The sequence below is a fragment of the Chaetomium tenue genome (assembly GCF_020726465.1).
Source record: "Chaetomium tenue strain MPI-SDFR-AT-0079 chromosome Unknown F5144scaffold_4, whole genome shotgun sequence".
In the NCBI taxonomy this organism is placed as follows: domain Eukaryota; kingdom Fungi; phylum Ascomycota; class Sordariomycetes; order Sordariales; family Chaetomiaceae; genus Chaetomium; species Chaetomium tenue.
Window position 1 is genome coordinate 80513 of NW_027117332.1, and position 14231 is coordinate 94743.

Genomic DNA, 14231 nt, shown 5'->3' on the forward strand with positions numbered 1-14231 from the left:
TCAAGACAGCCCCCACCCCCAATAAGAGATTTGCTCGAAGGGCGGAATGTCTTCCGTCCGAGGACAATTTGATTGGCCAACTGGAATAACAATGAGTTCTAGGGAGAGTCTACGAAGCAAGACTCAAGACAAGAGTAGGCTACTATGTATGAAGTCGTAGCTCACCTCTTTTCACTGTAACTTGCCATACTCATCATGCTTGTGCTTCCATTCGCGATGACAGACTGCCATGACTTTGAAATACCCATGTCTCTTGAGAAGAGGCTGTAAATCATGTGTGACTCCATGACATGACATGTTTGCTACCAGTCCGACGGATTAGTTATCCAACCCGAACGCCGAGTAAAACAGTATTGCCATGAACCACCCATGCCTACACAAATGAGTAGATCACCACCGCGTTGATCTATTAGTTGGACATGGCGGGAGAGGGGAGTTGTCGGGCATGGAAACAAAAAAAGAACCGGAACGGACGTCCGTCCTAACCTGGAAACTCTATCGACTAGCAATACCACGTCGCAAACTGATGTTCGGCCATGTTACCCAAAAGGGCACTGCCGCGCACAAATACATCCTCAAAACGTGACGCCGTTACAGGCTGCTACGTAGGCCGCAGCTGGTGCAGAAGTCTTTTTCCCAAGGTCGCCCGCTTCCGAAAAGGAGGTGATAATTAGATACAACCCCAAAATCAAAGATTATCTATTTCATATTCGGATATCAACTACCAAATCGGTCTCTCGCCATCGAATAAGTACACCAGGTAGGGTAGCAACCCGCTTAGGATATGTACAAACAAACGGGTAGTAGCCTCACCTCGAAGTCGGGTCCCAAGCCAGTATGCAGACGACACCCGACAGCAAGCCCCTGTCCGCCGGGAAGACCCTTCCCGACGGGGCCACCATCGGCAAGAGCACCGCGGAAGAAGAACGCCTCTCGTCGAGGCAAGGTGTACCATCGGAAGACGTCCCACGTTCTCGACCAGGCCTGCCGGCCGACCTCAACCTCTTAGGAATCACCGTCCGAGATGGTAGCCAACCATAACTAGAGGCCGTGAGGGCTGACAGCAAATCGGGTAACGCATCGGGCTGCTGGGAGAGCAAAGTTCCTGCCAGTGGCGACGACGAGGAGCTGTTTCTGCGTGTTTGCTCTCCTGTTGACCTCCATTCCCACTTTCACCGACCCGGTCAGCAAGGTTCTCGAAGTCCTGTTGACATGTGTTGATTTGTCTGACCATGACTGGTCAGTGGCGTGCGGCAATTGTCCTTCCCGACACCAGGCATACCCAACAAGGCAGCCTGCCTTCTACCAACCCACTCCCTCTATCCTTGCAGTTGTTTCTCTATATCCCTGTTGCTTTTGAGCCAGCCAAACGAAACGAAACAAAGCGACACGAAACGAAACCAAAGGGGCGCGGCAACATGGCTACCCGTTTCGAAACCCCGAGATCATCTCAACCCCTCCAGCAGCGCCACCAGCTTCTCCCACTCCTCACTCCCCTCCCAGTTCTCCTTGGCCTTGCCCATGACACTCCGGACGGCGCTCCGGGCCTTGCCCTTCCACCTGGTGCCGATCTCGGGCACCTCCTCACCATAGTTCTCGAGCATCGACACCAAATCATCCGTGCGCTCCACCACCGCCTGCCACCCCTCACGATCCTCCAACCAGCTCCGCCCCCCACCACCAGCACCATCCCCCTTCCCACTCGACGGCAGCAACCCACCCCCACCCGCACCTCCGCCCACCGCAGCGCGCCACGCGCGCTCCGAAGCATCGACGGCGCCCGCGTAGTCGGCCCGCCACACGCGCTCGCGCGCCACCAGCTCCCACAGCTCCGACCGCGCCGTCACCAGCGGGACGACGGTGCCCTCGAGGAAGTCGCACACGTTCCTCTGCGGCGTGCCCCGCGGCGGCTCGTACGCGCCCGCTTTCTTTTCCCCGCCGTTTGTAGTAGTAGTAGTAGTAGAGGAAGAAGAAAAGGAAGAAGGAGCGGGCTTCTCCGGTCCCAGGACAGCTTCGTTCAGTAATAGCCGCAGGATGTCGATATCCAGTGCGTCCTCGGTGGCGCGGATGCGCGCGACGCTTCGTAGGGCCAGGAGGAGGTCGGACACAGGTAGGGGCCGCAGGCGGGCGGCGAGGGTGACGACGTTGTCCCAGATGCGCCAGTTGTCGTGAGCGATGGTGGCGCCGCGCTTGTAGGCGGCGAGGGCCTGAGTGAGGAGCGCTGAGGGGTCGGATTGTGTGCTCTTCTTGGAGGAGGGCGTTAGGTCTTCCTCTTCGTCGTCGTAGACACCGGCCGCTGCTGTCGGCGCGGCGGTGGTGGCGGTGGTGAGTTCGTCGGCCTTGCCGGCTTCTTTTTGCTGTTTGACTTCCTTGACACGTTCCACGTAGAGGCTGTAGTAGGCGCTACCTAGGTTGCTCCATGTGCGGGCGTCCTCACCGCCGGTGATGTTATCGGAGGAGGCGATGGCCCTGCTGAATGCCTCTGCAGCGTCGGAGAAGTCTCCAAGTCGTAGACTGATGTCGCCCATGCGGTTCCATAGCTCTGAGCTGAGCCGGTTGGAGGTAACCGCCTTTCGGTAGGCGTCCCTTGCACGCTCGATGTCCTTCTTTTGCAGGTAGTATTCGCCGAGAGACTTTTGTGCCCTCGCGAACCGGTGTTTGGAAAGCTCCCAGGCTCGTTCGTAGTGAGCGGGGTCATCCTCAATGTCGCCGAGGATGCACCATAAACGAGGCGCGTTGGGTGGAGCGGGTTGGCGTTCTGGCCCGTGGTAATCTGCCTCCTTTAACTCATCCACATCCACCTCCTCTATCTCGCCCGACTGATCCTGCTGCTCCGGCGACGTCCCGGTTTTTTGATACAAGCGCCATCGTAGAATGGCCTTGGCCTTAGCTTCCCCGCTGCTCCCCCGTCCATCCTCGTCCTCTTTGGCCGCGTTGCTGGCATAGCACAGGGCGACTTCGGCCCACAGACGGAGCCGCTTGAAGATTTCGAGAGCAGAAACCAACGAACCGACGCCAGCCCACGAGTAGGCAAGCTCTGACTCGAGATGCCACCTGGGAGGCGAGCTCAGAGCGTGAAGGTGCTCGAGGCGGACCTGTGCCGGGGCCGATTCCGTTGGTTTCGCAGCGGGGAAGAAAGACGTGGGTTTGTTGTCGGGTTTGGGGGCTTCGTCGCGATCTCCCGTGATCTTGATCTTGGGAACAGCGGCCTCCAGTTCCTGAACGGGCTCAGGGGCGTCCTCGGCAGTTGGTTGAGTGGTGTCCACAATGACTTGGTCAACCACGGCCTGCATCTGGAGCACGCCTCGCTCGATGGTCCTGCTGCGGTGCATCTCAATCCTCGACCGTACTAGAAGTGCGTGGGTGTAAATTTGCCAGTTGGTGGACTTGTCCGAGATGACGCGGACAGCGAAGGGAAGGACCTCCTCCGAGGTAAGGGTGTCGGCTGGTGAGAAAGCATCCTTCACTGTCGCCTCGGCGAGGAGGATGATCTGATCCATGGGAGACAGTTGTGGTTGCTCATCTGGCGACAGGTCCTTCAAGGGTGCCGGTAGCCCCGACTTCGGGTCATCCTCCGTCTTGTCCTTGGAGAACTCGAGATCTTCCAGTAGTGTATCGTCGTTAAGCGCGAGCGCCTGTGGTCTCGCCTGCTCGTCGTCGGCCTTCGCACCCTCCCCACTTTTCGCTAACACCACAAGCTGGCTGGTGCTCTTCTCCTGGAACTTTGTCCTCTTTCCTAGCGCACCAGAAAGAGCGTAGACAAACCCGCTCAGCTCAGTTGCCTTCTGCAGCGCCTCTTTGGCCACGCGGTCCAGCCCCAGCGAGATGCAGACGTTGGCCTTTTCCACCAAAAACTGCACCTTCTCTAGGTCACTCCATCCTTGCCCACCACCCACAATCTCCTCCTCCAACGCCTTTAGCCCCTCCTCGATAGCGCCCTGCAAACTCGGCACATCACACCACTGCGAGGCCTTGTTGAACACCGACCCAGGCCCCAAGCTAGGCTGGGTCAACAGCTTGTAGTGCCAGACACGCACCCTCAGGGCCAGCCACTCGGGCGACCTAGCCGCAGCGTCCGCAACCCCAGCAGCAACCTCATCCCCCGTCGGTTGTGCCCCTGACGCAACCAACACATGCCGAGCCAAGCAAAACAACTCCACCAGCGGCACATACTCATAAACCGACACGCCATCCACATCCAACGAGCGCAGACACGCTTTCCTTACATCCTTCCGCTGTTGGTCGCCCGTCGTCGAGCAAAACCGCCCCTCCACGCGGCGCAGGGCCTTCTCATCCAGCACCGGCCCCGTGACATTGCCCTGTAAAAAGGCATTCAGCGCGGCCAGGCCGACAGCCAGCCTGTCCTGGGACGAGACATCTGTGGTAGTTGTGCTGGCGCCGTTGGGTTCTTGCCGCGCCGATATTGTTGTTGGTAACGAGCTGACAAAGTCATCGATCAGATGCCCCGCGGCATCGCTGAGTAGAACATCGAGGTACCTCCCGGCGTTGAGCCAGTTGGTGAGGGTGGAGGCCATCGTAGAATGGATATAAAAAAAATGGAAAATAAAGACCCGAAGATGTATTCACCCAATTTCCATTCACGATGATGATGCCCACCTTCTTTCTTCAGTGGATGCTGTGCGATTCGATGGAGGGGCAGCCGAAATTCTTCAGCACAGAAAATAAAGTGGGGCATCTGATGGCGGGGTTGTTGATGCAGCCCAGCGATTAGATAAGAGAGATTGGTTGGCCCGCTCAGGAATCCCATCAGTCCTGGAAACAAGGAGGGAAAGCCATGCACACATGAAGTAGCGAAGGGTACGAATATATTTCTTTTTTGTTTCTTTTTACACTCGATAGCTACATAGTCTGCTGTTCAGTTACATATAGCTGCTACCAGAATACAGCGCGTTAGGTCCATACACTGTTACATACTACATGCCGTCTCAACATGACCACCGCCCAAGCCAATCCACTGCCCAAGCCAATCTCACATTCAGTTATCCATTCTGGGTTACCCGCCCTCATGTGCCCCCGGAGCTTGATCCTCCTTCATATACGAAAACTAGTTGCAGGGAACCGGCCTATTTCTTGCCTTTGTTCTTCTTGCTGGCGACCACACGGAAGCCAGGGATGTCGTCCTTGGGAGCGGTGGCGCTGCTGCCGCCGGCTGAGAGGCTAGCACCGCCGCTGCCGCCGCTGCTGCCGCCCTTCTTGGCCACTTCGTTCCAGCCGCTGTTCTTGCCCTCGGTCGTCGCACTAGCCGGTTCCTTCTCTACGACGCCTCGGTCGGCGAGCTTCTTGCGCCGGACAAACTCCTCAGCAAAGTGCCGACCGTCCATGGTCTTGCTATTCCCGTACACAGCCTCGGAAAGGATCGCGGGATCCAGGGGCATCTCCAACAAGGCAACAGCAAATTGCTCGACTAGGAGACCGACTCGTTAGTATGCAGGACGGACTGGCGGAACGGGGTAGGAGTAAAACTTACTGTCGGTGACCCCAATAAGGCCACGACCCAACTCGCGGTGCAGCCACTTCTTGAACTCCTCCATCGCCCAGTCCTTGGCGTCCCGAGCCGTGGTCTGTCCGGGCCTGGCCGCCGGCTTAGCCAGGATGGGAGACGACGTTCCCTTGGCGTTGCCCACGCTTGGGGAACGGCTCTGAACCGCAGGGCCCGTCGGAGCCTTCACCTTGCCGCCCGCGCCAACCGTTGCCCAACCACCGCTCTGGACGGGCTGCGCGGCCACGGCAGACGCCATAGGGCCGGGCGACCCCGAGCCCTTACTGGCGAGATCGGCGTATCGCTTTCCGATAGAGGGCGCCGGCGTAGTGTTGGCCTGCGTGGCGGCGGCGGCAGCCGCGGCCTCTTTCGCAGACTTCTGCTTCCGCAGCTCTTCCTCCCGCTGAATGTCGGCGAGCGTCTTCTTGGACGCCGTGCTTCCCGAGGCCGCCGCAACCACGGCCGTCTTGAGCGTGGCAGGTTGTTTCCACGGGCTACCGGAGGGGGCGCCCACCGGCGATCCGGTACCCCAAGTGCTCGCCGCCGGCAAGCCGGAGCTGGCCGCAGCCGCTGCTGCCTTCTCGCGCTCGCGCTGAAGCGCGACTTCTTGCTCCAAAGCTGCCCTTCTCGCCGCGGCCGCCGCCTCTTCCTTCTTGGCCGCCTTCTTGGCCTCGGCCTCCTGAATCTCTCTCAGGCTCGGGCCCTTTTGCGCCTCCGCGCCAGGCTGGGGGGCCCAGGGGGCGGTAGGGGGCGGCGCGAGGGCGGCTCCATCCGAAGTCGTGTCTGGGCTGCCCGATCCGGAACGATCGCCATATCGAGCTGGCAGATTGGAGGCCAGGCGTTGGGCCGTGGGAGCTGGGAGCGGTGTGGCCTGTGCTGGCGGAGGGAACGGCATCGGGAGGTCCGAAGCCGGCGCCGGCTCTGACCTGGCGTTATCGGCTTGCGTCTTGCGCACCTTTTCCGTAAGGGTGAGCTCCGCTTGCGTTCTAGTCATGCTCGCTTCGGCAGACCCTGAGCCGGCAGCGCCAGCTTCCTGTGTGGATTCCACTGTGGCCTCAACGCTTGCTTTCTCCCCCTGTTCTGCGCCATTGTCCCTCGACTCGGAGGCGGCGGCAGCATCGGCTTGCTCGGCGTCAAATTGAGCGCGCAGCTCGTGGAACTCTTCTAGTCTTTCACTAAAGCCTTCGGAGTCTCTCTGGAGCTGATCGACGCTAGGGAGCTGACTTCGCAAACCGCTGCCCTCGCCTACGGGGCCACCAGGGGCTTGAGCCCCAGAAAAGGCGCCTGAGAGATCTCCGGTCGACGGCATGTTGGCGAGCATCTGGCGCTCGTTGAAGTTCAGCTCCTGGTAGTGGCCGCTGGCGGGCCCCATCGGTGCTTGGGCGGGGCCGGGAGCCATGTTAAGAGCTGAGTCGAAAAAGCCGCCTGCCGGGGCAATGGGGCCCAGGGAGTGCTGGGGGGTGACCCCGATCGGAGACGTCATGCTTCCAAAGCTAGGCTGGCTCTGGAGGCTGTGGGCACTGGAGTGGTGATGCAGGCCACCGGGCTGGATGGGTGGCAGTCTTCCGAATCCGGTGTGGTGGTGCATCTCCCGCTGCCGAGCCTGATGCATCTGCTCTTCCTGCTTACGGCGCTCCAAGTCGTTTTGTTGCTGGGCGGTGAGGGTTCGCCCGAAGGAGGGGAATGCGTTCGGGAGCGGCGGGACAGCCTCGGTGGTAGGCCCGCCAAAGGGTCCGCCCGAAGGAGGGGGTCCGTGGGGGATACCCATCTGTGGAACCAGGAATGGCTCCCTAGAGTTCCCGATGCGCCGGATGAGCTGGCCAAGCGGCTCAAAGTCGTTATCTTCAAGACGCTTAACGCGGAGATCTGGGGTGAAGAAGTGGCCCTTGTACCAATCGTGCATCTCCAGACCACTAAACGGCCCTTGGACTGTGCCCTGGGGATCCAGATAGACCCAACGCATCCTGTCTGGCATCACCATAGTCCGAGCAGCCGCGGGGTCGGCAGACTGGCTGGTGGGGAATGATGCACCGCCGGCAGTCGTGGGGAAGGATTGGGCCTGAGCCGTCGAAGTGAGGCCGCTCGGACCATGCTCGACCGTCGAGAAGGGCGATCGGGCCGAGTCCGATGCTGGGATCAAGTCTTCGAAGCCGCCCCTCCCGGACCTCGCCGGACTGTCCGTGTCGCGCTGTAAGCCGATGGTACTTCGGCCGATGGCGCCGAGCGGGTTGGCTTGACGAAGATCGGGCATCGAATCGCTCAGGCTATCTTGGTCGTGGTTGTGCATCTGAGCCTGCATGGCCGGAGGGAAAAGGGACTCCAGCTTGCCACGTCCCAGCCTTGAAGCGCTGGGGGGGCCAAACACGCCGCTCAGCCCGCTCAGACCGGGGGATGGAAGGTCATTGAACGAATTGAGGAAGCCCCCAGGAAAGGGATGCTGGAAAGGGGCGCGCTCGCGGTCGGGTGTGCCGGCCGAAGGACCGGCAGGCCAACCCGAGAGAGGCATGACGTTGGCGAAGCCCTTAGCTCCGACACTCGAGGTCTGGCTTCGGTCGCTGCCATCGAACGCGGCCGTGCTGAAGGAGCGGGGGAACGTGCCGAAGTTTGATTGATGATCAGAACCGGGGCCGGGGTGGACGAGCCGGTCCACGTCGGAGTCAATGTGACCGTCTCCACTGCGGTCAGCCATGGGGCTCCGAAACGGGTTGGTTTCGGATGGGCTCGCCGGGCCGGCGCCGTCTCCATGATTGCCTAGATTGAGGCCAGCCATTCCGAAATCGCCGGCGTTTCCCTTGACGGGGGTGTCAAAGAGACCACCCCGATGATGGCCAACCGTGGCGGGCGGGCTATTGTCGTGGCCGCCGCCCAACATGGCACCACCAGAAGAGCCGTCGTCGGCGGCAAAAGGGTCCGTATCCGTCCGCTGACGGGGCCGCCAGCTCGGAGCATCGCTTGGTTTGGGGCCGGCACCGTCAACCGAGTCTTTGGGGATGAGGTGGGCAAGGCGGCTGCCCCCTGCAGCACCGAAACGCTTGTCGCCGGTGCCTGGGGCCGTGAGAGCAAAATTACCAAAGGCGCCGATTCCGGTGCTCGTCGGCGCGGGCGCGGGCGCAGGGCCCCAGAGAGAGCTCTGGCCACCAAAACCAGAGGTACCCGTGGTGTTGCTGCGTGGCAGGCCGAAGGGCTGTTGAGGTCTGCCGGGCGCGGCGTCGCGTGCGCTCGTCTCCTCCTCCGGCTCGTCGGATACCGTTTCCTTCAGCTCGGTGCTCCGACGGGGAAGCCAGGGTTCCTCCCGGCCGTACCGGTTCGCCGTCGGAGACGCAGTCGACTGGCCGGGAAAGGGATTCGTATCGGCCGTCTCCCGTCGGCGGGTGCCGGGTCGGGAGGCGGTGGAGGGCGACGAGTTCGGGTGGTGAGTCTGGTTTCCGACACTGATCGAAGCCTTCCGCCCGTTGAGCCCTCCGGGGCCTGGATGAGCCCCTTCCTTGTTCTGCTGGGGCGGCTTGAGTGTCGAGTTGACATCCGTAGCGAACATCTCGCGCTCCTCAGCCGACATGTCCTCGAAACTGATCGGCTGCTGCGTCCCGCTCGAGTCCCAACACACACTGGGGTCCTGCGGTACATGAGGGGAGTCGGAAGACTTGCCCCATGGCCGCGCATGGCCCCCGTTCAGTTGCTCTGGGTTCCAGTTGGGCATAATGGCGGCTGTATCGAATTGGGACGGGTCGTAGCTATTGTAAACTTCCAACATTTTGTCCTTGTTGTATTGACGGGGGCTCTGCGAGTCGAGAGCGGTTGGCGGCGTGTGGGAGGACATGTTTGCGGGATCGTTGGCGGTGTGTTGTGACACGTCTGCCGAGTCTGTAGAAGAGGGCTGGTTAAATGGGGTGGTGGAGGGTCGGCGAAAGGTCCGAGTGCCGTTCGAGCGAGGCCTGTTGCAAAGTTTAGCATTGACGAAATATCGCGAGCAACATGACGCGCATTATGCCGCCACGCTCTTCGTGTTATTCGTCGCCCGCACGGCTTGGTGTTGTGGTGGACTCGGGTGGGAAAAACTCTTGTTCATCTGACACGCGATCCGAGTCCCGCTCGAGTCTGGCGACAAGGAGGGTGGGAAACCCTGAGGGATGGAAGGACGGGACGGGCAGACCGAAAAGAATGAACGGGACTCACCATTCACCACTTCCAGCCCCGCGAGAAGAATCGCTCCGTCCACTTCCTCTCGAGTCCCGATTCTGGCCCGCGGCGGCGGAGGCAAAGCTGGATGTTAAATGAGGCATGGTGGATATGCTTGCTGGCAAAAACTGGAGGGAGTATGCAATTGCCGCAGGATAAGATAGAAGGTTTGTTGATAGTGTTATGCAGGTGTAAATTGCGTAGGTGAAAGTGATTCGTGGTTGGGTTAGTGTGACGAGGTTTCGTTGACTGAGGTGAACTTGGCTGGGAACGGGATGGGTGGGCTTGCCTTTTGAAGGTACGCAAAGTTTCGACCGGTCGTGGCAGGTGAGGTGCCAAGAGTTAGACCTACTGGACCGGAACGTGACCTAACCCGTGACTGGCCCATGAAATTTCAAGCAAAATTTGGCACAGCACAGTGTGGGCGCGAGGGGTTTTGCCCGGTCAGATTTCAAATTTTGTAAAAGTAACACTGTGCGCGTTCTCCACGGTGGGAAATCGAGAAATCGAGAAATCGAAAATGGAGAAATCGTGACTTTTGCACATGCATCGGCATTTTGTCGATGGATGACGCTTTTATTTGCCCACTTCTCCCTTCATCCGAACTCATGTTACCATTCACATGCGAGAAACTGACGCAGTTGACTTCCCCATTCGAAGTCGAGTCGAGTCCGTCAACACTCGTCCTTCAGTCCCGACACTTCCCGGGCCTCGAAGGCGAGCATGCTGTTCGATAGCAGCGTCTTCTCGTCCAGCAGTTTCTTCGCCGTTACCCCGCCCGCAACAGGCACTCGATATTCGACATGCTTTTCGACGACCTGCTCCCTGTCCTTCGGAAGGGGGTACGGGAAGGGCAAGTATTCCGGGAGCAAGCCCAACTGCCGGAGCACGGTTCCCTGGTCCCAGGCGATGTGCTCATGGTAGAGGCGGTCACCGCGGATATTGACGATGCTCGTAAATGGTATGCTCAGGGGTTTGAGCGTCGGTGGCACACCAGGGATCCTGTATCGCACGCACGGTTGTCAGCCTGTTTTTCTTCACAGTTGCCACCGGGTTAAAACGGGTTAGAGGGTCAGGTCATACAGCCAATCTATGACTCGATCGTGCGTGCAGTTGAAGAGGAACTCGTCAACGACTCGATCTATCCCCACGGTCCGGCTGACCAGCTCTAGCGCCACATCGTCCGGGTTGCTGAAGATGAAGTGGTCCCGGTAAAAAGCCGTCAGCTCCTCCCTTCCGACGCCGCCCGTGAGAGTGGGCACATGGTTGACGTAAGGCTCCTCGACCATGGTGGCCATTGTCTCCTCGACGCTGCGCTCGGCGAACTCGTAGCGCGTGTGCTCCTCCCAGATGGCCTCGAGGTCAAAGTAGGGGCCCCCCATCAGCGGCTTCAGAAACGACAGCGAGCGCGTATGTGCGACAGCTGCGGCACTTGCGCGGTAATCTGCGTGCGCTGGGACGGCGAAGAAAGGGCCGGCCGCTGCTGGGTAGGTGTGGATTCTTAATCCTTTGTCGCCGCCATCATCGCGCCCGCCACCGCCATCACAAGCTGCGTTGGTGTTGCCAGGCGGTACGTGCGCAAGTACCGGGACAGGAAACTCACCACCGAGGTAACTGCCATAGAAGACTGTACCCACTATCTTGGGGTGAGCCCCGATGGCGTCGATGAGAGGGGCGTGGCCGGATGTGGTCTCCGCAGGCATCACTTGTCACCACGAGTCAATCCAGTCAGCACGGCTGGTCATGCTCATCGGAACACCGTTCAGACGAAGCGCGATGAGGGCATACCAACCAATCCAAGCTTGTCACCCGAGCACTCCGGCAGTTCCTCCAGCTTTGCAAGCGCGATGCGGAGCAGGTCTGCCATGTTGGACTTGCCGTCGTCAAGTATCTGCGCGACGGCATAACCCTCTTCAGCCCACTTCTGTCGAGGCGGGGGGTCCAGCGTCTTCTTGTGCCGGCTCAAATCGAGATGTTGCGGAACAACCAACACCAGTCCTGGGCCGTTCCCCCGCCGAGAGAGCGGGGGTTGAAGCGAGATCTCCGGCGTGACTTGGACGCTAGGCGCCGAAGGTCTCTGAGGCGTCGATGCATTGGCGTCCATTTTCCTCTAGTCTCTCCCCTTCGAATCGGTGTGATGGTCAGTTCATTTAGTGGGGTGGCAATTTCGAAGTCCTGGATTCACAGACACCCAGCTTTGTGGTGCATAACCTGAATCACCACCGCCCGGGTCCCGTTTGCCGGATCCATCCCGCTCCTGTCCCCACCACCACCCCCGGACCAAACCGGAGAAACAATGGATCGTCTACCTAGTTCAAAAGTGTCCAACGTTCCACCACTCTGCACATTCACCTTTTGCTAGCAACGGCCAAGACATTGTTTATTCACATGCAGGTCTAGCTGCAACTATCGGCCAAGTTTACTAATGAACCCCCTTACCCCGGATAGCGAGGCATGATGCCCACCCGGACTCAACTCTATCTACTTTTATGTCTATATCCTTTCCCTTTCCTGTCGTGTCGTTCATGGTATTTTCACAATGCCAATCCCGGCGTGTCGGGGGGGGGCCGGTCGACTGCCAGTCCCACCGGCCTGTCGGTTCGTAGCTCGGCGTGGGCTGGTCTCACCCGTGTGTTGACCGGCAACATGGTAGCTGGTTCCACCGGCACAGGCGGAGGCGGAACGCTGTCTATCGAACCTCTCTCAATGTCCTCCCAATATCCCCTGACTAGGTCCTCTAATGTTTCGGAACCCCCGCCCCGCCTCGTCGACGTGGACGCGATACTGGCCACCCTCACCACGGGGTCCCGTTCAGTTGCCTTTGCGGCCTGCCGTGGGGAACGCCGACGGCTTCTGTCCATGTCGATGAGCTCGACGACGCTGCTAACGTTGCCGACAGTTCCCTTTTGCTCTCTGGCATTTTTCTTGTCCCGCTTGAGGGTGAACAGGGACCTGATCCAAGGGACGCAGCCGCAGATGATGCCTAGATGGACCTCGAGGGCCGTCCACAACCACAGATTGAACCCATACCATGTGACATCATACGTCTCCTGGACCACATAATGGATATAGTAGGCACGGACGCAGGCCGCGATGACGACGACCATGCCGAAGCTGAAGAGGGCGATGATGCCGAGTCGTTTCCGCAGTTTCATCCGCATGCCGTAGAATACCGGTATCGGCAACACCCACACGACAAAGTCGGCGACGGCTGTTGTGCTGGCTTGGCTCAGCAGCGTCGCCGCTTCGGACACACAATCGCGATGGCCATCGAGAAGGTTCCAGTAGCTCCAAAGAGGTCTAGCACGGCACGGTGACGGTCAGCATCGCGACTGCGGCTACTTATCTCACGGTTCCCTTGAACATGGCTGACCTACCTGCATTGGAAGAAAAGGACGAAGATGAAGCAGACGTTCAAGGCCACGACGAAAGCCATAGCGCCATCTGCACATTTCGTCAGCTACACGTCCAGGGGGGCTTATGTGACGAAACATACAAATCGCGCGTGTGAACCGGGGTTCAGACTCTGCGAAGCGGAGATAGCTATAGAGGATCGAGAGCTTTGCCAACGCGGTAGCAGGGACAAACAGGGCCTGAGCGGCAAAGGAGACTTTGCGGCCGGACAGGATCTTTTCGAAGGTCAAGTCCCAAACGTGGATATCCCAACCATACCGGACAAAGGCCAGAATGACGCAGGTAGTGACGCCGATACCGAAGGACTACGCAACCCAGCATCAGCCGTTATAATAACACAGTAGGATAACGGAGGGCCGACACGTACCGCCGCGGCTATCATCAACCAGTCATCCGGTGCAAGCGCCTGCAGCCTTTGTTTCCGTGCATAGAGCCGCAAGCCGAGACAGATGAGGGCAATCGAGAGCGTGGTAAGCTCGACAATGATGAGCGTGGGCCCTTGCTTCTCTGGGTTGGTGTAGTTGGGGGCGGGCCACGAGGCCACAACCTCTGGGGGTGGCAGCCGCATTGCTTTCGTTTGGGGGCAGGGGGTTGTTGAGAACGTGAGTGATCGACCGCAAGGGCCGATAGAGAGACTCGAAGAACCGGGCATGCGTATCCGTGAATCGTGCTAGTGTGACAAGTGTCAACGAAACCTCGGTTCGCCAAAGGGAGCGTGTGCGGAAGGTTTGTCCCGAAACTGGCTATCACTTAGCTGACGAAACGAGATCGAGAGACGGTCAATACGAATTATGTGGTCAAGAGTTGGAAGTATGGCTCTCGATACAAGTCGGCATGCTGGGGAAACCGTTTTTGTATGTAGTTCCGCGGCTCGTTCTTTGCAGGTGGGAGGTGAGCTGCTAGGTACTTCGCAACTCTGCGGCGGTGGCGTCTTCACCAGCTCCGCAGACCAACATCTTTCGACCCATGGAAGCTCGAGCTTTCTTCGACGGCCAACTGACTCCACCGTTATCAATCGCCATCCGTGGTAGTTGGGCTCCCCCGGTTTGTGAGCTGCCATTTCGTTCATAGTCGGCCGATAGAATCAACAATTGGCTATGCCCGAAACGTAGACGATACCAACACATATGCGATCCATCAC

At 59.3% G+C, this 14231-nt stretch overlaps 4 protein-coding genes across 4 annotated transcripts; all 4 read right to left on the reverse strand.

Moving 5' to 3' along the window:
• Positions 1 to 1200: 1200 nt before the first annotated feature.
• Positions 1201 to 4767, reverse strand: F5144DRAFT_212960 (uncharacterized protein). The gene has a single exon (XM_066783064.1). It carries the CDS (start codon positions 4533 to 4535, stop codon positions 1446 to 1448), a length of 3090 nt encoding a protein of 1029 aa, XP_066642372.1. The 5' UTR covers positions 4536 to 4767; the 3' UTR covers positions 1201 to 1445.
• Positions 4768 to 4810: 43 nt separating this feature from the next.
• Positions 4811 to 9954, reverse strand: F5144DRAFT_570458 (uncharacterized protein). Its single transcript, XM_066788766.1, has 3 exons — positions 9674 to 9954; positions 5489 to 9432; positions 4811 to 5425 (listed from the first exon to the last, which is right to left on the reverse strand). The coding sequence occupies exons 1-3, from the start codon at positions 9778 to 9780 to the stop codon at positions 5085 to 5087; spliced, it is 4392 nt and encodes a 1463-aa protein (XP_066642373.1). The 5' UTR covers positions 9781 to 9954; the 3' UTR covers positions 4811 to 5084.
• A 396-nt stretch (positions 9955 to 10350) lies between these two features.
• On the reverse strand, positions 10351 to 12051 carry F5144DRAFT_647623 (uncharacterized protein; the record flags this gene model as incomplete). Its single annotated transcript, XM_066792926.1, has 3 exons — positions 11465 to 12051; positions 10760 to 11381; positions 10351 to 10678 (listed from the first exon to the last, which is right to left on the reverse strand). Exons 1-3 carry the CDS (start codon positions 11778 to 11780, stop codon positions 10351 to 10353), a joined length of 1266 nt encoding a protein of 421 aa, XP_066642374.1. The 5' UTR covers positions 11781 to 12051.
• A 159-nt stretch (positions 12052 to 12210) lies between these two features.
• Positions 12211 to 13658, reverse strand: F5144DRAFT_592292 (uncharacterized protein; the record flags this gene model as incomplete). The annotated part of the gene is made up of 5 exons (XM_066790350.1): positions 12211 to 12659; positions 12760 to 12964; positions 13074 to 13120; positions 13173 to 13395; positions 13458 to 13658. 5 exons carry the CDS (start codon positions 13656 to 13658, stop codon positions 12211 to 12213), a joined length of 1125 nt encoding a protein of 374 aa, XP_066642375.1.
• Between the last annotated feature and the right edge of the window lie 573 nt (positions 13659 to 14231).